Source organism: Amphiura filiformis, chromosome 2 (genome assembly GCF_039555335.1).
Source record: "Amphiura filiformis chromosome 2, Afil_fr2py, whole genome shotgun sequence".
NCBI classification, from domain to species: domain Eukaryota; kingdom Metazoa; phylum Echinodermata; class Ophiuroidea; order Amphilepidida; family Amphiuridae; genus Amphiura; species Amphiura filiformis.
This window is the reverse complement of record NC_092629.1, coordinates 71,254,951-71,270,538: the sequence shown is the minus strand read 5'-3', so window position 1 is coordinate 71,270,538 and position 15,588 is coordinate 71,254,951. Positions and strand designations below refer to the sequence as shown.

The 15,588-nt window shown below is 38.0% G+C and overlaps 1 protein-coding gene and 1 long non-coding RNA gene across 2 annotated transcripts in view; one reads left to right on the top strand and one right to left on the bottom strand.

The window, feature by feature from the left end:
* LOC140142579 (bridge-like lipid transfer protein family member 1) overlaps window positions 1-15,588 on the bottom strand; it is a 110,253-nt gene that overhangs the window by 12,687 nt on the left and 81,978 nt on the right. Inside the window, exons 52-59 of the mRNA XM_072164575.1 lie at window positions 14,503-14,599; window positions 13,888-14,151; window positions 13,443-13,646; window positions 11,894-12,121; window positions 10,858-11,016; window positions 10,329-10,598; window positions 9,571-9,769; window positions 7,097-7,254 (exon numbers count right to left, since the gene is read on the bottom strand). Of these exons, the coding sequence (XP_072020676.1) occupies window positions 7,097-7,254; window positions 9,571-9,769; window positions 10,329-10,598; window positions 10,858-11,016; window positions 11,894-12,121; window positions 13,443-13,646; window positions 13,888-14,151; window positions 14,503-14,599 (1,579 nt within the window). The remainder of the gene's footprint in view (window positions 1-7,096; window positions 7,255-9,570; window positions 9,770-10,328; window positions 10,599-10,857; window positions 11,017-11,893; window positions 12,122-13,442; window positions 13,647-13,887; window positions 14,152-14,502; window positions 14,600-15,588) is intronic.
* LOC140146572 (uncharacterized) lies at window positions 3,061-6,351 on the top strand. Its single transcript, XR_011858264.1, has 2 exons — window positions 3,061-3,633; window positions 4,579-6,351. It is a non-coding gene; the product is annotated as an uncharacterized lncRNA (long non-coding RNA).

Here is a 15,588-nt window from a genome sequence, read left to right as displayed (position 1 = left end):
TTTAGCTGACATGGACATGCCAAGAAAAACAATTTTTTGGTTTCAGCTTATCATTTTTAAACCCATACTCTCCCTCTATATAGCTTTATTTCCCCACAACTGGAGTGAGTATTTCAAATGGAAGTTAACCAATTGGCTATTACATTTGAAACCCACATTCCCTCTGTGGAAGACTTTAGTTAAGTCTTCTATGGGGATGGAGGATTTCAAATGGAATAGCCCATAGTGATCATTTGGTAGGCTTATCATGGCAGCAGCCATTATAGCTATGTGGCGATTATATATACATGTTTATTAATTAGCCTGTGCTCACTGTTCATCATTTCTATTCCAACAGGTAGAATCAAGAAATAGCAATAAGCCTCCATCCAGCATCATGGATAAAAAGAAGCAGCCAAAGGTCCATCAATGCCAGTATTGCGACAAATCATTCACCACTGCCAGCGTAAAACGTACGCATGAAATGCGACACACCGGCGAAAAACCTCACAAGTGTCAATATTGCGACAAACGATTCATACAGATCGGCCAAAAGAAAATTCACGAACGGTTGCACACCGGGGAGAAACCGCACAAATGTGCGTACTGCGACAAGCAATTCACCGAGATCACACAGAAGAAAATGCATGAATACACACACAATAAAAGTGCCTCGCCGTACGTATGTCAGCTTTGTAATAAAACTTTTCCGGGTGGCTCACAGTTGAGACGACATGAAATGCAACACAATAAGAGTGACACTTATTCCAAATGTAAATACTGTGACAAAAGTATAAGTTCTCATTATATGAGTGATCATGAAAATTTGCACACAGGAGAACTGCCATTTGGTTGTCGTTTTTGTTATAAGCATTTTTATTCCGCCTCTTCTAGAACGTGTCATGAGAAGCTACACACCGGTCAGTATCGATGCCAGTTTTGTGATAAGGTATTTTGCCAACAGATCTCCGTACGTTATCATGAGTTGGTTCACACAGGAGAAAAACCTCACAAATGTTCCCTTTGCGAGAAGAGTTTCCGCCTGGCTACACAGCTGAAGGATCATCAGATAGTTCATACGGATGAAAGACTTTATGAATGCAAGTATTGTAAACGAGCATATCGATCAAGGACAGGTCTACGCAAACATGAGAAATATCGGTGTTTTCATAGAGACATGGAAAATTTGATGTGAGGACCTAGTAGGGATTCCAACAGGAAAAAAGCCTGGAAAAAATGTAGAAAGTGGGAAGCTCCTTCCCGGGAACTTTGGAAGTTAGAGGGAAATTAAGGTCCTTAAACAAAGAAATACATAAGAATTTGGAGGGAAATTTGTTTTTTGAAGGGAAATTTTGATCATCTTCCAGGGAAGTTTTAATTTTTTCCAGCCCTGGATTCCAAATGAATCAACACAGCTTTCAACAGCTGCACTCGATCAAACCGCGATCATATATCGCGTATTTCAAGCTACAACAAAAACGCACAACCTTGGATACAATGCAAACCAATCACAAGTGCGTTGGTATGGGTGGATTCACTTCTGTGTTACTCATGCACAATCGCACACGCTGTGACGCTGGCGTACATCACGCAGTGTACGCAAAAAAAACCCGTCACGCTATTGAAAGCTGCGTTCATTCAATTGGAATTCCTACTATAATGTGCCAAAGTGACTCTAGATTTATTTTGCTTTGTTTTTTGTGTAAAATGAGCAGAAATTTGCATACTTTTAAATTTAGATTGAACATGATAAGCAGTGTTCAATCCTGCAGGCAAGGGTAGCGCTAAGTTGCTTTTTGGGGTCCCGGACCCACCAAAATAGAGTTCGGACCCCCTGTTTTTAAATTTTCTGCGAGTTCAGGGGTCCCTGCACACACCCCAGTTTTTCAATCTAGCACTATTGCAGACATACTATTTATGCTGCATTTGTGCAACTCGGACTCACCAAACTCTACTCAGGATCCCCTACTTTTTCTGCAAGTTCGGGGTCCCTGCGGACACGGGAGTGTTTAGTTCTAGTGCTACCCCTGCCTGCAAGTCTACCACAGATGTGATAGATCAAGTAGGTTTGAATGATTTTAAGCACCACTTCCTTCTGTTTTCCGTCTAGAAACTCTCAGCATAATTTTGCTCAAAATTAGGGTCGTCATTAAAAAATAAAAACCCATGAAAAAAAAATCAGATTATTCAGATTAGAGTTTTCAGTTGATCCAATGAAAATCAAACTTTTTTCTGGGGGTGGGTGCCTTAGGTAGCCCAAATGGGCCTATGAATTAAGATTTTCCCTGCAACTGTTGACCATTTCCTGTCTAAAACTATAGAAACCAATGGTTAAGAAAAAAATTGAGAAAAATTTCAACATTTATTGTTTCCTGGCCCATTTAATACAGAAACATTATTATTATTATCTTTATTATTTTTGTTTTTATTTTTATTTTTTATTTTTATACTTCTTCTATTAATTAGTGTAATATTTTTTTATTGTACAGTATTTTTGTGGGACATGAGTGCACATCGCAGACACATAAAATTGCATTCTGAATACCAAGAATGTCCTTCTGATATAATATAATGTTGATTTTTTTTAAATTCAAGATATAATACAAATTTTAAGGCAAATTATCAAAAATTGATATTTTTGACATTTATTATAGTCCTTTAAAGTTATTATATGTACTTAGAGTGTATGTAGCTGGGAGAAAAAGCTGTCCATTATTTGAAAATTTTGCCTTTTCGTATTGAAGATATACAATTTAAAAAACCTTTAACATATTTTAGGTCTTTTGGGGACAAAATGTATTTTTAATAAGAAAGGTCAAATTTTTTATATGGGAGGGCTTTTTCACCAGCTACATACACTTTAAGTACATATCATTAGATTAATGTTTACTTTGAGGACTGTTAAATATCAAAAATTAAAAAAAATTATATAAATTCAGAATGCAATTTGGTTTGTCTGATGCGCTCTCAGGTCCCACAAATACTGTGCAAACATTGCTATCCGATTCCTTAAGTAACTTTTATTATCATTATTTTCCAATATGTATGCAAAACACTTTGAAAAAAAAAAAAGAAATATATGTGAATAAAATTTGAATTGAACTGAAAGAACACATAAAGTTTTATGTTTTAGCTAGCCATCAATCTATACCATATTCATATTAAGTGTTGTATTGTTTTGCCAGCCAAACATTTGAAGATTGACAAAATGTCAATTTAAATCAAAGCATTAAATACTTATCTTGAAGCTGTCAATTAAAACCTTAAACCTATTAAATGTTACAATAATTGATTTACTCAGACATAATGGCATTATGCTAAACTATTGATCACCAGATGCACTTGAAGTTGATATTCTACCCTTTCATTGGTGGCTAGATAATATTCAAAACCCCTGTCAAGTATGGAAGTAAGGGCCCACTGAAAATTGTCAACATCATCAGTACTTGAAATTCATGACAACAAAAAGGACTCCCAGCTGAATGATAACTACATGTATGCTGCATGCATCATTCACACCAAAGATAGGAAGAGAGAGAGAGAGCATCAAGTTGTGGCTGTGATTAGTAAAACCAAGTACAGTTTATTATACCAGGCTGATTATACTGAGTATATCTCTTCTGATGAGACATATAGACTAACTATTTTGTTAAGGTAAGTATTAAAACAGGTCAATATCCCAAGCATACTACTAATAATATATTATATTGGGGGGAAGACAAAAATGATGAACCAGTTGGAATTAATCCAGACTCTCTAATTTTTCGAATGTTTTAAAATTTTATTGTAATTGCATATTGTAACAATTATATAAGGCTGAGTAAAAATAAAAACACATGTCTCGTCCAGGAGGAGGGCTTTTTAAAATAAAAAATAGACCTACCGATATATGGCCCTGTATTTAACATAGGCCAAGTAAAAAACACATGTTTAGCATCCCTCCCCCTTCCTTTTACGAGGATTCTTAGATTTTATTTTTATTTTCTAAAATTTCAGTTATAACTTTTTGATGAAGAAGTTCTATAAGCCTTCTATAGTCTTACAAATGTATAAGAAACACTTCAGGAAAGTTTTGTGATCAGGAGAGGGGCCTGACCTACCAAAAAAATTAAATAAAAAAGGCCTCATCAAAGTGTATGCAAAAACGGTCCAAATAGGGGTTTTCCACCAATTTTCAAAAAAAAAGAAGCCCCTCCTCCTTCCTTATTTTTCACTAAACATGTATTTTTATATAGAATAATGCCTTTCATTATTTTATTGTTCTGGCAGGTAACCTCCTCTAAAGATCACAAAACCTTAGCTTCCAGCTGTGTTCCTTGTATATTACTAGCAAGGCTATAGAAAGCATCTCAATTTCATAGACAACTTTCTTAAAAAATTATAATTTAAAACAATAAAAATAAATTTAAAGCAGCCTTTCCAAAATAACAGGTGGCTAGCTTACACCCTGCACAGGGGAAGTGTGGATTTCAAATGGAATAGCCCATTGTGATCACTTGGTAGGCTTATCATGACAGCAACCATGGTCATGTGGCGCTTATATAAATACATGTTTATAAATGAGCCTACGCTCACTGTTCATCATTTCCATCCCAACAGGTAGAATCAAGAAATAGCAGTAAGCCTCTAGCATCATGGAGAAAAAGAAGCAGCCTAAAGTCCATCAGTGCCAGTACTGCGACAAATCATTCACCACTGCCAGCGTAAAACGTACACACGAAATGCGACACACCGGAGAAAAACCTCACAAGTGTCAGTATTGTGACAAACGATTCATTCAAATCGGCTGCAAGAAAATTCACGAACGGCTGCACACGGGCGAGAAACCGCACAAATGTGCGTACTGCGACAAGCAATTCATCCAGATAACGCAGAAGAAAATGCATGAGTTCATGCACAATATGAGTGCCTCACCGTACGTATGCAAGCTTTGTGACAAAACGTTTCAGTCTGGTTCAAGGTTGAAACAACATGAAATGCAACACAACAGCAACACTTATTCCAAATGTAGATACTGTGACAAAACTGTAAGTTCTAAGTACATGAGTGACCATGTAAACTTGCACACCGGAGAAATGCCATTTGGTTGTCGTTTTTGTGATAAGCATTTTTATTCTGCCTCTACCAGAAAGTCTCATGAGAAGCTACACACCGGTCAGCACCGATGCCAGTTTTGTGATAAGGTATTTCGCCAACCGAGCTCTGTACGCAAACATGAGCTGATTCATACTGGTGAAAAACCTCACAAATGTTCCCTTTGCGAGAAGAGTTTCCGCCTGGCTACACAGCTGAAGGATCATCAGATAGTTCATACGGATTATGAACAACTTTATGAATGCAAGTATTGTAAAAATGCATATCGATGGAAGACAGGTCGACGCAGACATGAGAAATATCAATGTTCTTATAGAGACATAGAAAAATTTGTGGAAGACTGAACTTCAATCTCACCATTTTTTTACAAACACAGCCTTATGTTGTATTTTGGCTCTCATCTTGGCAAAACTGAAATTGTTAGGTTTTGTTTGCAAATTTTCTCAAAGTATTATGTATTTAACTTTGATGAGCTGTGTTGGTTATGTATTTTGAAATTTTATGTATGGATATGTAAATTTGCCCATTTTAAGTTCATGATTGTGTATAATGTTTATTTTGATGTATTCTGTGTATTTAAAATATTTTGTTAAATTATTTTGATGTTATATTTTGATGTATATTTTAATGTGACCTCTGGGCATCAAGGAAGAACAGAGGATACCTTAAAACATCCACTGAATGAGTAACCCAGGCAAAAAAAAAGAAGAAAAAAAAATCTTTCTAGAGGGTGTATGAAATTCAAATGGAGCAGCTAATATGTTCATTTGATTTGAAATTCATACTTCCTCTGTGAAAGATATTTCCAAATCTTCCACTGCAGGGGAAGTGTGGATTTCAACTGGAATAGACCAGTTTTGAGCCTTGCTAATTTTGAACTAATTTGACTTTTTTTTTACATACACCTACAAATAAAAGAACACATTAATTTGCACATTTTTATTTTCACTCATTCACTATAGCGCATTGGGCATGTAAGCAGGGCTGTGACACTCGTATTCAATCCCCGTATAAAAAGTGAAGTCACTTCGCCGGAAGTTTGATTGACGGTTGCTATGCAATCCAGTGCGGGTTGCTATGCAATCCAGTGCATAGCCTAAAACTTACGTACTTGTGCACAGCTATGATGCGCGTTACTGCTTTATCGGTCCAAAGGACTTATTCTGTATTTGATTGACAGTTGTTAAGCATTCTAGTGCGCAAATTAGTCTTAGTTTCAGACCTGCAAGTACAGGTACGATTGTAACGCAATTTGAACATATGTTTATTTGTTTTAAACATATGTTCAAAAACCCTTTTCATCAAATTTTATGTTAGTAGAGAGAGCATTAGGGCCATATTTTACTTGTTTTATTTAATTTCCAGCTACTTTTATGTATGAAATATGCACATTTAGACCGCTACAGTACAAACGACAGTCCGTCTTGATCAAGTCTAACATCGTCAGGCTAAAATCTCCTCAATCTTGAATGACTGTCGAGGAAGTCCATTTCGAGCTATTTTTCCAAGATGGCGACCATCGACTGCCAATAACTCCTCAGCTATTTGGTTTTTCACAATATCATAGGAATGGAAAGAAACAACCAATTATTCGCCGTTTTTCGCCATTTAATTTTTTTTTTTTTTTTTTTGAAACAATGACGTAAACATGCATCACCTCTTCCACAGGTAATACACTCCTACACAGAGCATGCCATCACATGCATGATCGTGCATTGGGTGTGTGACTGACTTCATTTGCACAAACGTGTGGCTTATCCTATGGTATATTATTACTCGAGAATCCTTGCTTGAAAGTGTAAAAATAAATGTAGCATGAACATTGGGCTATTCCAGATGAAATCCATACACCCCCAATGGAAAATATGACCTTTCATATGACCTTTCATATTTCAAGTGGTTTACCTGAATGGTTGATTCCATCCGAAGTCTACACTCCCTGTATGGGAAACTAACGTTATGTCTTCCATAGGGGTGTATGGATTTCAACTAGAATAGCCCATTTGCAGATTATTCTACTCACTTGTGCTTTTCAAATCCTTTATCTGCACCTGGCCACCAATAACGCCCCCCTTAGACTCCAGTAAAGACTGTTTCAAGCTGGTAGACAAACTAAAGTCCCTGTGACTATTGCTGTCAATAGAAATGAAGCCTTGGCTCTGTAACATGTCAGTGGAGAACCTGTGCAGGAGACAAACAAAATCAAGATTAGACTCCATCGTTCAAAGTATGGTCTTGAGTTAGACCTATGTACATGTATGTACCAAAGAGGGTTAACTTTAGCCCTGTCTGGTCTAAAAAGCCTTAGGCTGTGTGTAAAGTTAGACCAAGTTTAACAGTAGTTAGGCTAAGGCTAGAGCCAGTCAGAGCTTTTATAATGCCAATATTCTGGTGTATTTTATTGTTTTTTAATCCATGTCTTTATCTTAATTACGCAACTGTCAACTTTGGCCTGTTGTATCAGCTACAGGGATGTCAATGTAAGTAGTTGTTGAAGGTTCAAAACCTCCAACAATTTGTTATAAAATCCGGAAAACCGGTCAAAAACCGGAACACTTGCATCCCTGCAACTGATTTGTCAAATATCTGTGTGTGAAGAATGTACTCATGATAACTTTATTATAATATAATAAACTTATGAACTAAAATAAATTTGTTTATAAAGTATACCTTCTTGCATATTATTAAAGTTTGTCTGGCTTATACATGTAAATTGGTGAAAATTATTGTTTTTTGTTACTGCGCGTGCGTCAATAAAGTCCCAACTCACGTCCGAGTAAATTCCCATAAACACGTGCCAGTCACGCATTACTTAACACACATCTGCTTCCAATTGTGTGCACGCCATTCTATATTAATACACGATGTTATGAGTCCTTAATGTTAGCAAGAAGTCCTCTGTTGTTTATTAGCAACCATGCATCACATTCGCGTTTTGGCAAATAAACATGTTCGAAAAGGTCTGATGCATCATGTACATTAATGACGTTATGAATTAATCATATGTGCCCATCCACCACAAACTGGTCGTAAAGTCGGCATTTTTCATTTTGAGATACAATCAAAAACAGTATATGGATTTCTATGTGAAATATATTAGGAATATGACCTTTGATGAACCATAACTTCACTTCCAGATGTCCGATGAAGCTGGTTGAGGTGTCATCTGCAATAAACAGAAAATGACCTAGGGCCGACTTTACTACCACTTCGTGGATGGTCACATATGATATAGCCCTCTTTGTAACCAATCAAAATAGTTCTTAAGAGGCTGATAATTCAGCTGGTAGTGCCCTGGGTTAAACTTGGTAATGGCAGTATAAGATGCAAGATTCTGAAAACATTACATCGTGCCGGGGAGGGGGAGGGGTACTCAAGTTTGGTTTTGGTAGGAGTGTGCCGGTGAGAATTTGAAAGTGGACCCATCAATATACCAATTTTCCAAGAAATTTGGACCCATCGATATACCAAAAGCCAACATTTTCAGTCAAATTTAACACAAATTGTCTTAGTTTTTATATACATACATAAACTGCTCAAATAAAGAAAGTCCGCAGTCATTTAACCTGTCCTACACCAAAACCTGATCTTGTTATGACAATTTAATTGATACGGTTGTTTGCAGAATCTTGTTAGCTCCAATTTGATACCAAATTTGCTACCAAACACTCAAAAGTGACAAAGATTGATACCAGTTTATGGCATTTGGTGCATTTTTAAAAGTTGCAAATCAACACTATACACGCGGTCGAAATTGCCTAGTGTGGTAATTTGGTAAATCTTGCTTGCCCACGATGGAACCCCGTCGACTATCCCAAGTGCGCGCTTTATTCAATTGTTAATTTAAAACGCATGGATTGCTACAGTGCTTTACTGATGAATACTAGGGCACGATGCGATCGATATGACCTAGCGGTTGTTTCGGGCTATGTCAATGGTCGCGCTCTGCTATTCACCTCTACAGGTCCGCGTGGTCCGTTTTTAATTTGCAACTTTTGAAAATGCATCAAATTTCATATACTGGCATCAATCTCTCTGAATTTAGAGTGTTTGGTAGCAAATTTGGTATCAAATTGGAGCTAACAAGATGCTGCACAAGACCTTATCAATTAAATTGTCATAACAAGATCAAGTTTTGGTGTAGGACAGGTTACATGACTGCGGACTTTCTTTATTTGAGCAGTTTATTACAACATTTATAAAGCGCCTTACCTTTTCAAAACAGTTACAAAGCGCAGTTATAGTTATAGCTTTTCCCCAAGTTTAAGGTAAATTTGAGTAAATTTTGGCTTAAGTGAGGCAAAATTGGGCTATTGAGAAAAGGGCCCATCCAAATACCAATTTTGGCCTAGCAAAGGGGTCACCAAAAGGCCAAAAATGCTACCCATGATTGCAGCACATCCCTGTTTTTGTAACCCCCCCCCCCGGGCTTTGTGTATGTCAGTTCTGGGTTACTTGCTCAAAAGTACAACAAACAGAACACAATGGTATACTTACACAGTGGTTCCCATGACATTGCTCATATTCATGTTGATTTCCAGTTTGGAGAAGTTGATAGCCACAAATACCAATGTCTGCCAAGCAGGTGACTTGACTGATGACGTTGTGCCTGTACTCAGTGACGGTTGTAGATCAACCAACTTTGGAGCCCCATTTCTTCTTGAGCTTGTTGAGTCTGGTAGTGATTTGCCTACGCCTATGTATAAGAAATAATTGACTTATTTTATTATATTTTACAACCAGACATATATACATGTTCATTTACAAACTTACACCAAATTATTGTTGAGGCAAATTTTATGTTCAATATTTAGGAGCATATCATACTGGCAGTTAATGCAGTATGCAATTCAAAAATCGCTAGTAAAACTCTGGTGGCATTTTCACAATCGCTACCAGTGTGCAATCGCTGCAAGCGTCGGAGTGTTAAAGCTGCGTTGAAGTCCACTGGCTTCCAATTTGGTAGTTGGCCATGCTAGTGACTTATCGACTAGATATCAGAAATTGCTTTGCCGATCAGCATTGGAAGTGATGTCATAAAAAATGTTTCGCTCTCAGCCAGCTGTATGATATGTCCTTTAAAAATGAGCAACTTATAGTTGATAATTAGTAAACTGATTATTTTTACAAAACATGCTAGCTTGTCATAATAAACGTGTTGGTGCAACTTTCTTTTAATTTCAATTTATTCTGAATTAGGAATGTAACAACCCATAAACTCTGTGAAATGTGCCTCAATGTCTCATTCCTCTTACCAGAAGTGCTTGAGGTAGCATGGCTGCCCCTTGACGATATAACACTGCCTGCACTTTTACTCCCTCTAACTCCTGGTAGGTCACCTACTGTTGGGCTTCCGGCTGGTGAATGCTGCGAGTATATGCTGAATAGACTGGGCGAGGGCGGTGTGTACGGGAAACCGCCTTTGCTGGTTCGGCGTTGCTGTTGGGATGATTTGCGTGCCATTTGTTGTGACCAGGATGACGGCATTTCACTCTCTGTGTCGGACGAGGAGCTACTTGACACATCTGTTGGAAACAAGAAGGACAAAATATTAATGGTTATTTGTCTATTCATTTAAACGGACCAATATCCGGCCGGTTAACCGTGTAAAAGTTATGTAAGAAATGGTATTGGAGTGTTCCTGGACCTACAGCTAAATGCTAGGATCATTCGTGGTTGACATTTTAATACCAGGCCTTAGGGAAGGCTAGCAGGTCTGTCAATCTATGCATGCCGTACTTGAATGAGATGGGATTAGACCTGGTCAAGTCTCTACACAGATACCTGATGACAGCTGTTCTTCAGTGGGTGCTGTTGTGCCCTCATCCCCAAGGAATAGTCTTCTGACAATCTTCTTACGATACCAGGCCTTGGGGAAGGCTAGCAGTTCTGTTAATCTACGCATATCATACTTGAATGATGCAGATCCCATATCAGCCACAACTGTTGATGGAAGATGGAAGAGAAAAATAAAATGTGATGTTACAACTTAAGGTTTGAAACTTGAACTGGACAGCGGAAACGTAAGTTGATTATTGTGATAAATTAGATAGAATCCTGAGAAGTACAATGGCTAAATGCCTTAATAATAAGTACTTTTACCCCTTTAATAAGTACTTTTACCCCACAGTCATGTTAAACATCAAGCGTGTGGATCGGATTCCAAATGAAACCATCTACAACCTGACCAACCCCACTCCACTGGTTGCCAGAGTCAAGATTCATCAACTCAAATTTCTCGGCCATATACTGCGTCTTGAAGATGGTGAGCCTGTGAAAGAATATTGCGCTTTATATTCCACCACATGGGAAGAGGAAACCGGGACGGCCGCGCACACTGTACTTACAGTATGTCCAGCACCTCCTGGGAGATACTGAAGGGATCCTGCAGCCAAACAAAATTGTTTCGCTTGCCCAAGATCGCATTAGTTGGAGAAAGCTTGTAGTCGCCTGCTCCGCAGCCGACTGATGATGATGATACCCCTCTCATTAAATGAAGGGTGCCACATATACCCTAAATGTAGAAACACTAATATGCTATTCACCATATAGACATACATACATGTATTGCGGTGGTTAATAATAATAAAAAATGTGAATTTTTGCAATTTTTCGAAAATTTGGGGGTGGGACTTTACTCGAAGGTGGGACTATACTCGCGTCAGTACGCTAACTTCTTAATTGAGAGTCTGTGATGTCCTGAAATGTGATGATGATGTTGTGCTGTGCCCAGCAGTATCATCACCCCCCCCCTCCACCAGCATTCCCTGATAAGAAGGGACCCATTAACAATGTAGGCCTATACTTCATTTTAACTTACTTGAGAACTGATTCAGAGTCTGTGATGTCCTGGAAGGTGATGATGATGTTGTGCTGTGCCCAGCAGTATCATCACTCCCTCCACCAGCACCCCCTGACCCTGCATCTGAACTAGACGAGGTAATGACCTTTCGAGATCGTGACAAGTTCATGGTGACAAATTCTACTTTGAGAGAGAGGGCATCTTTCCTTGATGGGAGGCTCCATTCTCCATCTTCCTCTGCATCTCCTGGAAGATGAAATATTGAAAGAGGTATATTTGGCATTCTTAAACACTTGAGAACGTTCCTGCAATCTTATTGGTTCTTACCCAGCTTTACCTGTGTGATATGACACGATTTTTAAGCCCGAGGTAATTCATTGCAAAATGTAGATTTAATTTGATTAAAATTTGTATGATATTTTTATTTGAATTGAAGTGTTTAAGAATGAGAATAAAGGTATTGTTTTTAGCAGCTGTTGTGCATCTATCGTCTCATATAACACGGGCGACATCATTATTTTTGGCGTAAAACAACTCGGCTTCGCCTCGTTGTTTTACTTAAAATAATGATGTCGCCTGTGTTATATGAGACGATAGATGCACTCCAGGGGCTAAAAACAATACCTTCATTCTCTAAATATTGTATTATACCATCCATGATGTCATGTCATACAATCATGGATCACTGTGTCTTTATATCATGACCGATTTCAACGAATGAGGTCTTAATTTTGAGCAGTTGCCTGCTTGTTCTAATGACATATCTGTCTTTGTTTAGGATATACAAGGGTGAAAATAACTGGTTCCTTTTATTCTTTTGCTGTTGTCTGTACTTTACTTTCACATCTTTCAAAAACATAACCACATTTTAAAAATAGACAATGGGCTATTCCAGTTGAAATCTATACAACCCCTGTGGAAGATTTGGGAAATGTCCTCCACAGGAGGAGTATGTTTTTTAAATGTAATTGGTCAAGGTTAATCATTTTGAAACCCATACTCCCCCTATGGCTTGTGGAAGATATGAATTGCTTGTGGAAGATATGAATTGCTCAATTCATATCTTCCACAACTGGCGTGAGTATTTCAAATGGAAGTTACCCAATTGTCTATTCTATTCAAAACTCATACTCCCTCTGTGGATGATTTGAGCTAAATCTTCCACAGGGGTAGTAGGGATTTTTAAATGGAATAGCCCAATTACAACTTTGTGTCTTTGTAAATTACAAACATAATAGACACATTTCAGTTCTGATTTACCCAAAGGGAAAGAGAGACTAGACTCAATGTGGAGTGACTCAAAATAGTCAGCCCTCTGCATAATGCTATGGTTAATTTGCCATGTTGAAATGCCATACTTGGGACCAACAAATTTATCCACAAAAGCCCAAATAATCGAAACAGTATATTATTAAAGGCAGAATGTGAACGGTTACGAATTTAGAAACAAATTTAAGTTTGCCGATCGCACTGTGAAATAATGCCGAGGTACTCTATTTTGCCCTCAATGAACGACACACAACATTGCGGAGTCAAGACTTGGTAAGTCTGATCTTCTTGGATTTACCTGTAAAACTACCGACTTCCTCCATGAGTCGCTCTCGTTTCTGATGTCCTCCATAGGGATGAAACACAAAGAGAGAGAAATCTGACATGACTATAGAGATGCTTAGTCCAACCAGCTCTGGGTCTTGGATGCAATGACCAGCCAGGCTGGCAAGGTCACTAGGGATGGAGGCAGCACCAGATGTATGCCGCAAACGACGTAGTCCTGCAGGAGTCAAAAATAATAATCAAAACGGTGAATGACTAAAACTATCTATGGGAGCATATCCAGGGCTAGGGGTATCACTCCCTCCCTAAAAATATTTTGCTCTTTTTATGATGAAATATCATCATCCAATTCTGGAAATGTAAAATAAAAAATATTATTACCATTTTTTTTACACTTCTGGAATTTTTTTATATGGCAAAATTTCCAGATATCCGGAAAACTTGCATCCCTGACTAACCTTTCTGCACCTCACTGCTGGTAACTCCTTCAGACTGTAGCTCCTGGCTTGTGCCCTTAGAAGAGAATGCCAGCTCAAACGACGGCAATCTTAGTAGACACTCTACCTTTGATGTAGGTAAACAACTAAAGCAGATCACAGACGGCTGCACGCAGACATACACTACCACATCAACAGGAAACGTGGAGACGTCCATTGTAGACGAGGACACAAGGGAGTTGGCTGAGATCTCCATGTCGTAGTTGGAGTTGGTTTCTTCGGCTTCTGTCGTTTAATTTTGGGTTGAACAGATAAAAAAAAGAAAAAGAAATATGAATGTAATGGCTATTACACCATGCTAAATTAAATCATACCTCATAACAGGGATGCACATGTACCTTAACATCTGGAAGTGCAGGATTAAAAGTTTTTTTCAGAAGGCAAAATGTCAACATGGGTGCAATATGGGTCAAATGTACCAAAAAATGCCTTAATAAATCTCATCCAGATCTTGCAATTGAGGTATTTCTTGTCACCCATTGCTGCACTGAATAGCAAATCAGTACAGGGAAGAAATGCATTGTGGGAAGTGTAAGATATCTTAGCTGGTTGTCACTTTTATAGGCATGTACTTACCATCAGACGTAGCCGAGTTGAAACCTGGAACTGACGCTGGTACAGATTCCAAAGCCTGCTCTAAAAAGTCCAATAATGCAGGGGCAACAACAATTTCCTGTATGATATGATAAATGTAGAAATAATTAATGAAAATATTCATGTAATTATGTCTTATATACAGGCTGTATCAAACTGATACCCGCCTGTTTCCAATTTTGTGATTTTTAAAATTAATCATCAAGCAAACAGGTGATGACAATTTTGCTTAAAATAGTAAGGTTGCTTATATAGACTCATGTTGAATAACAACTTGGGATGGAAAATGAAAACAAATCAAAGTAAAGATCTTAAATCCCACTTTGTGGTAGGCAAATTTCTGGATTGGTAACCATGAATGGCCTGCTATGTCATCTGGTTCTAATTCCCTGATTCAGTAGCACAGTGCCATAGGGACAGAGGGAGACAGTTCCCCCTCAATCAAAATGGCCAATGCACTCTCAATCAATTCAAGATTGGTGCCCCAATCAAATTACTCAGGCTAGGCCACTGCAGCTTTAATTGGAAAATTTTGATTGGCTCTTAGGTTCTACAATATCACTCCCTACATTTCATCTTCAAAGGGAACAACCCAAAAGATTGATGATGATGTCCTATATAGTATAAACATATCGTCATTGGGCAGGAAAAACCTCCTATATGTGGTGGCCCTTGAAAATGTTTAAATCAAAACTGCCAAGAAGGAACATAGGAGGTTTTGCGTTAAACATGTTCACGGGCCACAAGTACATATGAGTTTTTTCCTGCCCAACGACAATAATAGTTTTGTTTCATAGCTGACCCCCTTCCACAACGCCTGGAATGAAACCAGAGGTGGGTCAAAATAACATTTGTGGTGCCATCAACTGGCTAAATGAGTCTGATGTTGATCAAAACTAAAATTCATTTTTCATTACATGTGCCATTCTCAGAGCTTTATTTTGCTGAAAATCCAATCATAAGTATACTCATGGTTCCCGATATACGGCCATTGTAGTGCTGCTCAGGACAATAAAATACAAAGGAAGTTGAATAATATTACTGGTTTTATCTCAAAATCAATATTCC